Source organism: Aphelocoma coerulescens, chromosome 1A (assembly GCF_041296385.1).
Source record: "Aphelocoma coerulescens isolate FSJ_1873_10779 chromosome 1A, UR_Acoe_1.0, whole genome shotgun sequence".
In the NCBI taxonomy this organism is placed as follows: domain Eukaryota; kingdom Metazoa; phylum Chordata; class Aves; order Passeriformes; family Corvidae; genus Aphelocoma; species Aphelocoma coerulescens.
In genome coordinates, this window is record NC_091014.1 from 78,293,946 (window position 1) to 78,310,199 (window position 16,254).

The 16,254-nt window shown below is 44.7% G+C and overlaps 1 protein-coding gene across 1 annotated transcript in view; it reads right to left on the reverse strand.

Moving 5' to 3' along the window:
• The window catches only part of CACNA1C (calcium voltage-gated channel subunit alpha1 C), a 467,253-nt gene that overhangs the window by 78,964 nt on the left and 372,035 nt on the right, over positions 1-16,254 (reverse strand). The window contains exons 19-25 of the mRNA XM_069003652.1: positions 12,425-12,557; positions 10,644-10,773; positions 6,991-7,050; positions 6,795-6,854; positions 3,358-3,464; positions 1,835-1,922; positions 647-754 (exon numbers count right to left, since the gene is read on the reverse strand). Coding sequence (XP_068859753.1) covers positions 647-754; positions 1,835-1,922; positions 3,358-3,464; positions 6,795-6,854; positions 6,991-7,050; positions 10,644-10,773; positions 12,425-12,557 — 686 coding nt within the window. The remainder of the gene's footprint in view (positions 1-646; positions 755-1,834; positions 1,923-3,357; positions 3,465-6,794; positions 6,855-6,990; positions 7,051-10,643; positions 10,774-12,424; positions 12,558-16,254) is intronic.

The window sequence follows — 16,254 nt, forward strand, 5'->3', positions numbered from 1 at the left end:
GCTTCCACTTCTGACAGCACAAGGGTTAGGGGAGATCATGTAGCAGGGTGTCTGCATTTACCCCTTGGTTAACCAGCTGTGTGTTTGCATGGCCTTTTGCAGATAGGTGTAAGCAAACTGGCTTGAGGGTTGCCTGAACATGGGTAGCACAGAGCACAGGCTTCTGTCTGCTTGCACAGTGCTTTTATGTGCATGTCCTGAACACTTGCTGTCAGGAGGATGGTGAAAAGCAAGGAGATAAAAGCAGACATAAAGAAGTGCATGAACAACCCCCCGTGGTTGTCTGGCATGCCTCTTCCTCTGCAAGATGGGAGGTGCACAGCCTGCAAGGACCAATCCTTTTGAACAGCCCCCTTCACCTTCCTGGGACCATGCCAAGCCAGTGTCAAGCTCTTTAGGGAAGAACAACATGAGTGATGATTCCTTATGATCACGGATGGTGGGCAAGAGTTCTGCACGTGCCTGGCTCAGTTGTGGAGAACTGCTGGTAGCAGAAGCCAGGGTAACACTGACAGTGCCCCAAATGTCTTGCCTTTCAACACAAAAGACTCCATTTTCCCTTCCTCAGGCTTTTCATGCAATTTTTCTTCCCATCCCTTAATACAGCTCAGTGTAAAGGGTGAATGAATGGGTCCAGTGGTTTTACCTTAAACAGCTGAACTCCAATGCAGGCAAACATGAACTGCAGCAGAGTGGTGACAATCACAATGTTCCCGATGGTTCGGATGGCCACAAACACACACTGGACCACATGCTGCAAGTGGAAGAGAGGAACAAAAGTCACTTGTAGGATTGTTCTCAACTGTTCTGGCTGAGGGAGAAGCCCAAGAATAAAAATGCAAATAATAAGAAAAAATTATTTACCTAATACCCATTACCCAAGTAATGTCTCAGGAAAGGGGACCAACCTGTTTCATTCCTTGCTGTACTTTTAGAAGCAGGCAGGAAGGGATAGAAAAGTACCAGAACTCAGCTCTCTGAAACTTCCCACACAGCTGGTCACCCACCAGCACATAGGAAGCAGTTTATCTAATACAGAGAGGTTGTGTTTAGGGTTGTGGGCCCATCTGTAACCCTAGAAAACCACATAATTTCACCTCTGTGCTGATGGGGCCATTCAGCTCAAAAGCAGCGTGTCAAAAAGGACCTGGCAAGCGTGGTGGACACAAAGTTGAATATGAGCCCTCACTACAAAGATGGCAAGTGGCATCCTGGGCTACATTAGGCAAAGAACTTTTAGCAAGCTGAAAGAGGTGATTCCTCCTCTTTACTCAGCACTGGTGAGACTGTGCCTGTTGTACTGGGTCCAGTTCTGGCTCCTCAGTACAAGAGAACCATGGACATACTGGAGCAAGTCCCGCAGAGAGTCACAAAGATGACTTAAGGGATTGGAGCCTGTGTCCTGGGAGAAAAGGCTGAGAGAGCTGGGTCTGTTTGTCCAAGAGGAGGCTCAGGGGAACCTGGTCAATGTAGATAAATGGCTGAAGGGAGGATGCAGAGGAGGCAGAGCCAGGCTCTTTTCAGTGGCTCCCACTGACAGGACAACAGGCACAAACTGACACAGAGTAGGTTCATCTGAACATTGAGAAACACTTTTACTGTCAGGGTGACTGAGCATTGGAACAGGTTGTCCAGAGAAGTTGTGGAGTTTCTCTCCTTGGAGGTACTCTAAAGCCTGGGCAACCTGCTCTCAGTGGCCCTGCTTGAGCAGGTCCCTTTCAACCTCAGCCATACTGTGATTCTGCTGAAACATTAATTGGGCCACTGCAAAAGTCCATGTAGCCTGAAATAACCTGAATTTATAGTTTATAGAATGCACTGGGACTTATCTAACCTTTAGTCCTTTGGCTCTGTTGATGGCCCTCAGGGGCCTAAGGACCCGCAGAACACGCAGGATCTTCACCACGTTAATGGCACTGGACCTGGAAAAAAGCGTTGGAAGGTTTGAGAGATGCAGCAAAGCAGGGAGTGTGCTGCAAGGGCAGGTCTTGGAATTCTGCACAGCCTTAGCCTGCCTGAGGTGTTTAGTCAACTCCTTGCCATGGCACTTCAGGGGTAAGGAAACCAATCTCTGATTTATCTTCAGAGGTCTTGCTTCTTGTTCTGGCTTTCATCATCTCTGCTGGATTAATGACAGGGGAATGGAACATGGGCAAGGTATATTTTTAGAGCAGGGCAAATGGACTCTGTAGATAACCATGATATAGGAATTGTGGCAAGATGTAGTCATTACCAAGGCATTTTCAGGTAAGGCTCAAAGAAGCACTCCATTGAAATATTCATAGAAGAGTGAAAAGTCCAGGAGACTTCAGCATTAAAGGTACATTATCCACTCCGATTTTGATCCTATAGTGTGTTTGGCCCCTGAACCCACAAATAATTTAAGTGTGTGCATAAATTTAAGGATGTGAAAACTCCCACTGAATTGATGAGGATGACTTTTGTGCTCACTTTTAAGTACTGAACACAACTATCTACTGCAGCAGAGCTCTCTGCACCTTCCAAGACTGAAACCCTGACTGAGAATCTTCCTGGTGCTCAATGACATCATGTTCTCCTATTGATTCTGGGAACAGTTTCTATGTTAACATACCAAGAGTCTGAATTAGGTCTGTAAGAAAGAAACAGCAGGTCAAAACAAGAGCTGTGCCATTCTTAAGACCTTGACTGAAAGCCCAGTGGATCTTACAAATTCTCCTGCTTGACTTAGCGTGCAACATGGGCGAGCTGCTAACCTGTAATGGTAACAACTGGGAGCTTGCTTCTTATCAGATGTGAAACTAATTAGGAAACTTCCTACCCAACACATAGTTGGGTAAATCTGTAAACTTATTAAGCAAATTAACAGATGAACCAAAAGAAAACTGCATGACAGAAACAGATCAGCCACCACCACTCTGAATATTCTCACAAAACTCTTCAAGTGCTCGGTGGCCTTCCATTGACTATGACTCACAACATCCTAGGAAGCAGGAAAACATTATCACCCTGTTTTCCAAAGAAGTTATGATAGGTCTAGGAGGGAACCGTAAGTCACTGAACGGTCCTGAACCGAAACAAAGGCCTTGGAACAAAGCTAAGTGTCGTGATTCCCAATACACCCATTCTTTGTTCTCATTTGCTCTTTCAGAAAGATTCCCCCTTCCAGGTCACCAGAGTAGCATTTCCCAGTTACTACCTCCTCTCTTGAGGCTGAATTTTAATGGTCTTGAATCACCTGAGAAAAACACCTCATGAATACCTCAACAGGCTCATGAGGAAAATCTTACCCAGATGAGACAATGAGCCTGAGCCATCCCTCCCAGCCCAGCCCTACAGCCACCCCCAAAACCAGCCAGTTGGAAATAGCTCACTCACTGTATCCCAAAGGAGATGAGAGAAACGCTGACCACCAGCAGGTCTAAGATGTTGAAATAGTTCCTGCAGAAGGAGCCCTTGTGGAGGAAAGCCCCGTATGCGGTCATCTGCAGGGAGGCACACGGAGACACAAACACACTTTGCCATCAGCAGCTGCCCAGGAACCAAACCCACCTGGTGATGCTCAGAGTGTATAACTGGGGAGGGGGCAGTGTTTCTAACATGGCAGACAATTTACCCACAGACCCCAAAGGAGTTGAGTCCCCATGGAAAGAAAAGAGAGTGAAAAAGACAGCAAGATAACTATGAAAGGCCTAAATAAAGAAAGCGGGGAAAATATGCACTTTGAGTGCACTGAGTAAATAACATTTAGAATTAGCAAAGCAGCAGAATGACTGTTTGCAAAAACTACTCTTTGCAATCACATGCTTTTCCCTTTTTCTTCAGTGGCAGAGGACACTTGTATCATGTAAAGGCCCCTTTAGCAAAACCGAGTAAAAAATATAAAATAAAACAGGCTCTTCTGTAATTCTTTTCAGTACTTAGACCAGCTGCAGTGGACAGTTGATCACTCTTCCCTTTGTGAAGGAAAACCAGAATCCCTTGGGATTTGATGCTTTAGAGCTGAACTGAAACAACAGGAGAAATTACTGCTCTCTTCAGTTTGCTCCTCCTGTTCAGCTCAATCCCATATCCCTTTTCCTACCCATCTTCATTCATTCTTACTCTAGATGGAGTTGCATTTTCCCCTTAGTTTTCCTGACAAAGCCCAAGGCTATATTCCTTGAAACAGAGTAATTTATTTGTGGAGGTAATCATTATGATTAACCAGGCAGAGGGAGGGAAAATAGTTAAATGTTTTGCAAGGGAGGTTCTGCCCTGCCAGGGTATGAAGGCTATTGAATACCTGCTGGCTTTGAGGAGGATGTCACAGCTCCAGAGCTGGATCAAGTGACAGCGTAAACAGAAAAGTTTAGACTGGTCTCTGTTACAGACTGGGACTAAACGAGCCTGGCACAGTTCAGGAGGGTGAGGTGATGGAGTATTTGTAGCACCTACCTTAGACTTGGTGAGTGATTTAATGCAGCTGCTTTGAAGAAACCCCATCCCCACAACTGCTAACGTTCCTTCCTTAGGAATTCTCATTCCCATCCAGGAATACAGGCTTCTAAGTCTGGTCTTCTGAATCTCATCTAAGTTAGGTGTCTACAGTAACCTGAGGCAGACACCATGAGGCTGTTGCTCAGTGACGAGCTGTAGCCAGACTCCCAGCTGACAAGTGTGAACTGGAAAGTCAAACTGGAGTTTTCTGGCTCCTACCAGTAGCTCAGGGTGGCATGTTGGCTGGAGATTTCCAGCCTGTGGCAACTCTACTCAGAGCAGGGTGGAAGGGCACATGGTATATCAGATTATTTTCTTCACCAAACATCCATGACATCAGGGAACTGACTATCAATCAGACAGAAATTAGAGGGGGAGGAAGTATAAACTCTGGTCTTGGCTTAGAATTTATACTTATAGACACATTCAGCTGGGGAAGGGAGGAGGGGTTCTTGCCATAACAAAGGTGGTAAAGATGCCCTTTACTGGTTAGATTTTGTATGGCAATCTTGAAAGAAAGACACCATTGAAATCAGGAGGGGAAGCTCTGCCGAGTTTAGGTTCTATACAAACTGTGGTTCTCTCAAGCCCGTTGAGAGATTCTGTCATCTCAGAAGAGACTCTCAGGGAGTGTATAATCTATATTTGCCTCCTATCTGGAGCATTAAACAAGTTACAGCCTTTTAGGATGCCAATTAAAAAACCTTGGCAGTCACCTTGCCCATATTGACCTCAATGCAGGTGATGTTATCACCAACACGAGGGCACATGAAGCTGGTTTCTCTGCAGCCTTGAATATCCCATGGCTACTCATCCTTTTTTTTTTTTTTTACCATTTACATTAACTTTGCTGTTCTGCAAAACATTGTGCCCAGTGCAAGGCAGCAGAGAAACATGCACCGAGAAACCAAGCTATTTGTGACTTAAACTTAGGGTTCTCACACTGTTCTCCCACTTGAACTTAGAGAATAGCTGGGGATGTTGTCATAAATCACCCAAGTAGACAGGAGGGCCTTGGGAAGGCTCAGGTGCTCTGCAGGTACTCCCCTGATAAGAGCAGAGCAGCGAGCCAATGGGCTGGGTTATGCTCTGCTAACACTGAAGTCACCAGGAGAGTTACAGCTTCCTTCAGAGGGAGCAGAATTAGTAACTGTGAGTCCAAACAGGTGCCTTGAGCTATCCTTTCATTTTTAAATGTTTCTGTTGGGATGTTTTCCTTTTCTTGACAGGCCTCTTGGATCTGCCATGTGATCTGTGCACGTTCAGAGTTACTGTGTAAACACAGATGCAAACTGCACACGGGCTTAATGCCTACGTCTCCCTGGAGAACATTATGGCTTTGGTAATTTCAAGGCATATCAAAAAAAGCACATTTCTCTACAAAAATATGCAGGGGCCACCCTGCTTGCCAGCCTTCCATGTAGATACTGTTATTAGGGTCTTGAGCTGCAAAGTTTGAGCAGCTCCAAGGCACTGCCTGCCAGCACTTAGAGCTAGCTTGCTGAGAAAAAAACCCAGCTGCCAAGTGAACCTAGCATTTAGAAAGCCAGAACTTTGCTCAATTACTGTTATTTAAATTATTAGCCTACCAATTTGGGAAAATTAGAGTTAAGAACAAGGCAGCCTATTTTTGTTTTCTTCCAAGCTAAACCATTCTCCTGCGCATTCCCCTTGGTGTTGAGCACATTCCTGGGAAACAGGAAGCTGGGTTTTGATGCAATAATTTTCATTGGCAGCTACTGTCCTTGGTGTTTCAGTGGTTTGTACTCTTGGTTCTCTCTCTACACCTAAAAAGTGAGCTTTTGCACTGTGCTCCCTGCCTCCTACTTGGATGTGCACCCTGTAAGCTCACAGAAGTTGTCAGCCACCCTTTGGGCTGGTTTCTGCAGAACAGAGACCTTGTCTTTGGGTGTAGTCTGTGTAAGAGGTGTGTGTATTCAGAGGTTCTTGCAGAGCAGAAAAGTCCTGTTTTGGAAAGACTGGCCAGGGTAGAGGGAGAAATTTATGAGGGAATGGCCTTTTTCTTGGTCCTCTCTTACATTTCCCACCATTGCATCCTTTTGTTGCAATTCCCCTGGAAAGCATTGTTTTGTTATAGGCCCTCAATTACAAGTTTGAATATCCAAATTTCCCAGGAGACTTTTTAAGCAACTACCGAAACGTCAAAATCAAAAGGAAAACAACCCTTGCAGTAGAGATAGTAATGGGGTTACAAAAAAAAAAAAAAAAAAAAAAAAAAAAGAAAAGAGAGAGGGAGAGAAAGAGCAAAAGAGAGAAAGAGTGAAAGAAAGAAAGAAAGAAAAGGAGAAAACAAGTGTATTTCTCAGATTGGTTACCTTAAGAATAATTTCTAATGTAAAGATACTAGTGAAGACATAGTCTGCATTGCCTAGGATCTGAAAAATAAGCACAATTGGGTTAGTGGTACTGAGAGTGACCCAGGAACAAACAGGAGTGTGTGTTAGCAACAGAGACTGGCAGAAAACTAGAAAGCTTGTGAGCAAGTCATGGTAGAGAAGATGGGCACTTTACCTTCAGAGCAATTTCAATGGTGAAAATGACAGTAAAAACTATATCAAAATAAAAGAGAATCTGTAAAAACAAAAGGGGATAGGAGCGGGGAGGGTAGATCAGTGACTGATCACTTGAATGGGAAATCACAGTTCAAAATTAAATACATATGTTCTTTTCACAAGGGAATGGGGACGACTCTATGGGGAATGGTTTTGTAACAATGTCCTGTTGAATGCAGTGAAGGTCCTGGCACAGAGGACAAGAAACACATTACATGAAATCTTTCCTGAGTTACAATCCCATGAGCACTACAGAGGCAAAATAACTCTTTGGTTGCTACAGGATTTCTTTTTTTTTTTTTTTCTTTTTTAAATCTCATCAAGAACATTCAAGGGTTTTCCCAAATAGGATTCCAAACTGAGAACACAAAGAAAGCCTGGTCTCTCAGTGGAAAATGTGAGATTCCTTCTTATTAGCTTCCATTCAGTCTTGTCCTGTGCCTCTCTCAAAGGAAGAAAAGCAAACTGCAAATTCATACTCTAGCTATTCTTTTTTTCTCTACCCCGAATTGCTCTGGATTAGGATGAATAACAAAGACCCTGCCAATTGACCAGAATCTCAGCACTTGTATTGCACCCAGAATTTGGTCATTTGCTAAAGGTGCCTAACTAGATCTCGCATCTTTCTATTTGCATCCTGAATAACAAGCCCCCATTCCCAGGAGCAAAGACCTGGGGATGGAGATACCCATGGCATGCACAGCAGACCACAGACAGTGCCCCTGGGGCATCACAGGAGGCAGTGAGAAGTCTGGAAGTGTAAAGGACCTTTCAAAGTAGTGGCATCAAGGACAGGAACGTCCTTCACTGCCAATCAGTTGGCATTCCACAGTAAGTGGGAACTTTCTCCTTGACTTATGGGACCAGAATTGAGCTCTCTTTGTTTCCAATATATTTCAACATCCCAGGCCACTTTAGTGCTGTCTACACTACAAATGTTGAATATCAAAAGCATCATGCCCATGGTTTACTGTTGTTTTACCATAATCAAGTTCTAAACCAGAAGGCCAATAAGTGGAAGCTGTAGAAAACTGATAATTTATGAAATTTAGACCTTTGCTGCTAAAACACTAACCAACATAAAACAGGAAACTGCCTTCTCCCGTCCCACAGGCGTTTATTGTATTTTAGTGCCTCTATCCTCACTCAGATTTATAAGTGGCTAAATTCTTAGAGCTTGGTATGTGGTGGGGCAGCTACTGCAAATTCCAGGGTTATTTTACATTGCACTATTTAAGCATAATCCAAATCTGGACTGATTTACAGACACTGCACATCAAATGGGGGGATGTATCACTTACTGCTACCATATAACTCAAAAATCTTCAGGTCACTGCTCAATTTTTAATCCCAAATTCTTCTCAAGGCTGTCTTGGGCTCTATCAATTTTTGCAGCTTAGAGAATTACAAAAGGGCCACTTCAAGGGGGACAGATCTCAATTTCATCCTATATTAATTTACATACATTATAACTGGAAATATCCTTTCACCATGCTGCTTTGTAAGTCCTGACATTTGATTATTTTATCAACGGAATAATTTTATAATCAATGGGCCAGATTCATGGGTACTCTCTGGCTGCTTTGCATGACTCCACCAACACAAAGAAGCTGTAAACTTGATTAAATGAATGATTAAGCTGTACCTGTCGCTGCTTTGCCTCACCAGAGTGCTGCAAAGGAGCTAGAACACACTGGTGAATCTGGCCCCAAAGCTGCAGCTAGCAAAGATGCCCCTCACAGATGAAACCATGCCTAATGAAAATGGGCACGGCCCCACCTGTGCAGGAAGTTCCATTTCTCAGCTGGCATACTTATTATTATCTAAACATGAACTTGCTCTAGAATATATTAAAATGAAGGAGCACCTTGCCAAGGTGCAAACGGGAGAGTATTGTGAGCACAGTCTTGGGACTTGTTTGGACTTCAAAGGCTGTTTGATCAGACTGGGCTGCCACTTCCAAACACTGCCTGAGCCCTGTGTGACACAAGAAAGGCACAGCCTGCCCCAGGAAAGAAGCAGAGTCCAAGCCTCTTTGCTAGCCCTTGCTGGGCTCTGTCTTCCTGCTCTGGGATAGTCTGTGCCAGCAGCATCCCCAGTCTGCACGAGTCCTTGTGCACAGGCTCGTGCTGAGTGAAGGCAGCTTTGCTTTCAGCTTGCTTTCTTCCTTCTCCTCCCAGGCCTCTGTGTGGGCACAGGGGAGGACACGATCCTACTGTTCTACTGTCACAGTGCAAAGGCAGGCCCCATTTGCGACCCACACATCTTGTCAGTGTCCCCTTGTATGATACCTTTTAAACATCTGTACCTGCAAAAATTAAACACAGATTTTCATGCAGCACCAGTGGCTTCAAATACACAAAACAATGCTTTGCCTCAAACCTTCAGCTCTTTAATCCAGGACAACCTGCTCTGACTCTTTTTTTTCACCCCTCTCATTTAAATCTCTCTGCTACAGACTCGGAGACAGTTTCTGTGGCATGTCAGGAGCCCATCTGCCAGCTGACATGCTGCAGCACTGATACATATTGGCATTCAGTTATCCCTGCATGGTGGGCACCCTCATTTGTGCACAAGTGGGTTATTGGTGGCACAGGTTTGACTGGATTATTTAGCATCCTCCTTCAGGACAAAATGCAAAGCCACTCTGAGAAATTCTCAGGGATAAACTTCCATTAACACCTTCTCTGCATGCACATGTGTATTCTAATGCATGCTCAGGCCAGGATATGTCAGGGAGCATTAAATTAAGGTTTTATTATTAAACAAGAAAAAACCATCCCACTCTTCAATCCTAGCAAACTCTTCAGGCATTAAGGCACCAAAATGCCACTGCAGACACCAGAAATCAGAGGTCTTGCATATGTCTGCTGACCCTTCATTTTTCTGCCATGACCCCTGACTAATGGACACAACCACTGGCAAAGTTAAGGGAGCACTGAACATTTCAAAAGGCAAATAGAAACAGTCAGGAAAGAGGGTGAGAATGTATCTCTGTGCTGAATGCATTCCTCTTCTCCCCTCAGGCAGGTAAGGAGATGAGCACAGCATATTTTTTGAGGGTTATCTCAAATTTGATGATAGCTTTGCACCCTGTGTTCAAATAGTCTGATTCTAACCTTGATGCCATCAATTTCCCCCAGAGTGACTGCATCAAACTCAAGGATGTTACTCCAAATTTACACCAGTGAGAATAAAATGGAAATCAGGCCCTGGGCTTTTTAGTTCAAAAGGCAGCATGTGGCAGCAGAACAAATGGTCCCACGGGAACCCGAAAATTCCTCAAAATTGAATTATCTGTATCCCAATCAATGTTTTTACAGCTCATTTCTAATGCTTTAATCCCAGGGAAGAACAATTTTGCTTCAGCCTCCTGTTCCTCCTTTCCCTGCACATACTTCTGAAGTGAACTAGAGGCCAAATCCTGCACTGACTCATGTTTCCTGCAAAACCTAATGATTTCACACACAGCCTACAAAAGGCAGAAATCATGGAAGACAGGCACTCCCAAAGCCTCTGATGCAGCCTCTTCTGCCTTTCCTGGCTTCAGCTCATGATCTGCTTATACCACACTTGCAATACCCAGCGAGGGAAGGAGGATGTGAAGCATACTTGGTTCCTAAAGGAGAGGTGTCGCACGGGGTCCTCAGCTGCCAGGGAGATGCTGCTGAGCAAGATGAAAAATAGGATCAGGTTGGTGAAAATGTTATCGTTAACGATTCGATGGCAGTGGACACGAAACCTGCAAGAGAGAGGAGAGGCACGATTTTATCTCTCAAAGAACACCAAGACCTGGGAAATATTTCCCCCCTCCTCTTCTGCCAGCAGGACCAGAGGACTGCCCTGCAGAGCACCTTCCCTCTGCCCCAGCACAGGGACAACCTGTGCAGGGCAATGCTGGCTCTCCACATCACGCAGGACTCACACTCGGTCTGTTTGGATGGAGAACAGTCACTCCCTCCTGACAGAGCTTTTTGTGATTTCCATGTGGTCTGAAACCTGCCAGCCCAGAACTACAGCCCTTGCTTTCATTTATGGAACCATTCCTGATTCATTTAGGAGCAAAGCAGCAGAAACAGGCTTTAGGGTGCCAGTGTCCCGAGCTGGGACTGGAGTGTCACTTAACAGGAGCTATGGGGGATCTACCTTGCTAGCAGGGTACAGGCCTGGCCAAATGGATATAGGGCAGGCTGGCATCAGCAAATGACTTCTGAGAGACATCGTGCCAGGCAGGTTGCGTGCTGAACATAAGCCCACTTGCTGCTCTCCGTGGCAAACAAGCCGGTAAAGAAGGAGCAGTGTCCCATCAAACTTGCTTACTGGAGACCATTAGACCACCTTCCATATGCTGGTAGCAGACTGTGAGGGGTTAAACCCCATAATAGCTCTGTGCACAATTCTACAGGCACTTCATTAATCTATTTAGCTCTACTCTTGGCTGTTAGGGCTCCAAGTCCCTATTATAGCAATTTTACAGATGACTGCAGAGGTTAATTTAGTTCTCCAAATGACAGGGGGTGGGCGGCACAGCTAGCATTACAGCCCATGAGCCCCAGCCATCCTCAGTCCCTCCCTGTTACACATACCCAAGGAGGAGTGGCACAAGCTCTGCTGGGAGAAAACTGGCTCTGAATTAGCAGCACTGCAGGTCCAGCCCTGCCTTCCTCTGGGGCTGTGTTTGGAGGCCGAGTCCTTAGGAGAGATACTGGCATGCATGGTGCTGCACACACCATTGGGCAGTGAGCTCATTGCTGCACCCTCAACAAACTCACCTGTGTCCTACCAGCCCTGCACCCACCCACAGGTCCTGCACGTCTGTTTTGGACAGGCAGGTGTGACAATGTGAAGCTGCATTGCAGGAGCCCGTGGGAAAAGAGTGAGGGAAGAATTGCTCTCCCCAGACTCCCCTCAGAGCTATGGACTCTCCTCCTCCTCCTCCTCTCATTTCTTCTTTTATGCTCATTCTTGATGTGCAGCAGTGAGCAGAGACACATGAACTCCCTGCTGGGAGTGGATTTTGAGCAGCCCTTAGGACAGGAAGCTGCTACCTCCCGCTTGATTGATTGCATGGTGGCTCTCCTGCAATTTGGACCTGAATATGATGGGGAGTTCCAGCTACTGACTCGCCTCTGCCTCCCTTACTTCTGAAGTTTTCATGACTTGTCTCTTCAACCAGCCTTGCACGTGCCATGGGCTCCCATTGAATATTTTCATGGCACTCCCTACAGTTGTGGTTTCATGAGGACTTCATGCCTTAAAGGAGATGGGGTCAAAGGAGCCTTCTGGTATGAACTGCTGAAAGGGAGCTCTGCACCTCGTAACTATTGGGGCCCAACGTGAAAGGGGTACCTGCTCTTCACCTCCTTCTTCTGGCTAACCAATCTTTTAAATACCTGTTGTTAGGACTGAAGATGAAAAAAGCACTGGCATCAGGCATGGGCACAGCCTTTTCCTTGAGGTGGAGCTCAGACATCGGGCGAGGTCGTGGGCCAACAGGCATCTCTGGTTCTTCCTCATCTTCCTCTGCTGCAAGGAGCATTTTTATCTTTTAATGCACAATACAACCCATTCTGAAGTGCTGGGGCATTTGTCTCTGTCATAATTAGAGCTAAAAGCTAAGGACCATTAAAACAGGATGCTGAAAGCTTGAGGTTCCTTGCCCTTCCTTCCTTCGAGGCAGTGCCCTTTACCCAGAGCTCACCCTGGCAGACATTGATCTCGTCTCTCTGTAAAACCATTAGTGCTGGAAAACCTATGATATTCCCACAACACTCTCCTCAGATGCTTCACAGTCCCTTCTGCAAAAAACAAATGAAAAGGCTACTTCTAATGACTCATTTGAATCTTTCTTGCTGTGGTCTAGATCCATTTTCTGTTTTCTTATTTTCCATGGACACAGAAAATTTAAAATTGCCTTCCTCTAGCAGAAAGCTTTTGTACACTTGAGGACCACTATTATGCCTCTGGGACAATATCTGGTTCCTAGAGCAAAACAGCAGCAGCCTTTCCTGAGGTGCTGTGCTCCCCAGGTTTACTCAAGGATTACTCTTCCTCCTTGCTTCCAGATTATCTGCAGGATTAACCTGCATCTGAGGTTTTACTGCTGCAGAGGAGGGCTAGATTACTTCTTATATCTTGTAATACTATCTTCCTGTTAAATGTCCTTCTTGGAGATGTTTCATTATACTTTGGCATTAATTTGCCATCAGTGTCTGATATGAACAAAGCACAGATTATTTACCACAGAGCAACAGTCTGGTCTGTCACTCCCTCCTCTGCACTTCTGCTGCTCACTGTTCCCAAAAGGGGCATTTAGACCTCATCCTTACTGAAGGGCATTTTTTTTTTTATTCTCACCAGTCCTCCAGTTCTTCAAGATTGTTTTTCTCTATTTGTGAGGATCTCCATGGAGCTGCTGCCACATCTGGAACCGTGTCTGGACGAGCACATGTATGCCTCAGAACAAACACTGAGCATATGCACACTGACTTACACTGATCAGAAAGCCTTAGAATTGTCCCCTTTTGAAATTTAGCGGGGGGAAGATTAGAAAGATGGGAAGCTGAGACTCTTGAACCTGACACCTGTGGAGCACATCTCCAGGCAGATCAGTGAGCAACCCCAAGATAGAAAATGAGAGATGAAGGCTCAGTGCTACGTGAAAGAGAAGCTTCCACCTTTGAGGATTTCTTCTACCTGCTGAAGTCAGATGTTGTTTTGTAAATGACATGATAGGATTTTGCTATTTCAAAGATCCCAATCCTTTCACTTAATCAACAAGACAGGAAAAATCTTTACGAAAGGAGCCTGACAAGTTAGATAAAACTGATTCATCTTCCAGGCACTGCAAAGGAGGAAACTCTAATTGAAAGGTTCATCTTGAGTCCATAAAGAGAGATAAATTCCCGGAATGGTGTTCCTTTGGGGTGAGGTACTGTACTTGATCTGGTTACAGGACACATCAGAAAGAACAGATGAATCAGCACAGATCCTGATCTAGATATCAGAGAGAGGAGAAAAATGCCCTTTTTGAATGCAGGCCATTATTACATGCAAATAGGATTCTTTCTTTACACTTCCAGTACCAAGAGTTCAGCTCAAATTCACTTGATAGATCATTGCATAAATGTTTGAGCTGGTACATGGAGTTTGTACTTTTTAAGTCAGTCTGTTTTTTAACAGCTCAATTTTATGTGTAATATACTTCATAATACTCTTTCTACAGGCTGTATTAGTTGAAGAAACATCTTTCAGAACTACTTTTTTGCATAGGACTTGTAAAATAGGTGTTAATATTAATACTCATGTTTATGTAATATAACCATATTTTGCACTTGCACCTTTTATCTGTAGATTTCAGAGTAGGCTGACAAAGAGTGAGGTAAGCAAATTCTTTTTCTTAACAGGCCAGAAAACCAATGCCTGGGATCACGTGGGATATTTGAAACTCTTACTTAAGAAGAGTATTCTAGGTCCCTGCTCTGGGCCTTCAATGTGAGATCATTCTTCTTTTATTTCTCAGAGGAATGCTTAAAATACACTTTTAAATGGGCATGGAACAATGCCTCTGGAAAATCGACCCTCAGCAGAAGGATCAGCCCCACGAAGACCATAAAGAACATTGTTCCTCTCTTCTTCTCGTGTCTGCCATACAGCAAGAAATGTATTAATGACTCTGGGAACCAAACACCTTCAGACTGAAAAACACATTCAGTTCCTCTGCCATAGATAAAGAGTAATGTTCTACTTTTCACTTAGAGTCTAGGACACAGAAGAAAGGAAACATTGAGGGCCAAATTCACAAAGAATAACGTGATTCCAGCCTCATCCCAGGTCACCACCCATGCTATCTGCCTCCATATAGAAGCAGCACAGCTGCTCACATTTGTAGAAGCAAATGTTCTTTGGCTGTGGGGACAAGCACAAACAGGCTACAGTGCAATATCAGTGAGAAATTCGATGATGGGGAGGTTTTTTTTTACTGTACAAAGACCAGAACTCTCGTATAAGGACATTATTTTGCTTCAAGCTCCCATGAATCATCCCAAGATTTACCTTCATTTGACATTCTGAATTCTTTGTCTATTTCTGTACTAGACTGCAAGACTAGCTCCCTGTCTTCCTGTAATAAACATATCATCATAATAATCCTTCTAGTGTACACAAATCTCTGGGAGAACTAGTCTGTCCTTCTGAAAAAGAGGCTAGGTGATCTGAGGAGCTGCAAGTGTTCTGGGGCCAAGGAGCAACACTGTGTGGCAAACAGAGTCAGGAGGGGTTATTGAGAAAACTGGCTGAAGGAGCAGAAACAAATCAGAGAAGGAGCAAGGTAGGTTAGGAAAGACCCTGCCTTGTTAGGAAAAACAGATGAAGTGACCCATCCAAAGGGTTTCTGAACACTGAATGAGGGTGAATGATGTTTTCAGAGGATGGACAGTCATGGGAAGTGCCACAGGCACTGACAGCTTAAATCATAAACAGGAAATAGGTAGAACCAACTGGCTGCATCTAGGAAGCAATAGGATGTTTCAATTAGAGCCCAGCTGAAAATGGATCCGTGTGCAAGCTGCAGGAAAAGGTGCTCCCAGCTGGGCTGGATATGGCTGCACAGCATCTCCTGCAGCACAGCCAGACTGGTCAGCAACCAGCAGAAGGATTCTGGACTGCTCAGAAGTCCACAAGGGAACTGGGTGGGTGTATGGGTGGGGACTGGGAAATTCTTGCTTGCCAGTGCTGGGGGAAGCCTTGAGGCCTTGCTTTCCAAAGCCAACTGCACGAGGCAGAGGTGACCTGTCACATCAGCTCTGAGAGTGCCTTGCTGTTTCTGGGCTTCATCCAGCAGAGTGGAACAGATGACTGTGGTAAATCTGATCTAATAAGGGGTTTACAAAACTTTACTGCAGCTGAGCCTTATGGTTGGCTTCCATGAAGTCCCAATGTGGATTTTGTGAGCTGTTAGAGGTCATCTTTACTCTTCACAAAGAATTGATAAACAATTCAGGGAACAGGCCTGTTTAGAAAAGGCATCAATGCCATACAATGGCAAGTGACCAGGATGGTGTCCCTTTGCATTTCTAGTAGGAGACAGGAGAAAACCTGATAATCCATTCAAATTTTAGGTTGTGTTCAAAAGTATGTTCAGACAGGGATTGGCACCCCTAGGCAGCCCTTAAAAATGTTTTCACTTAATTTTCCTCACTCTAACTCTATGTGTGGCTGCATG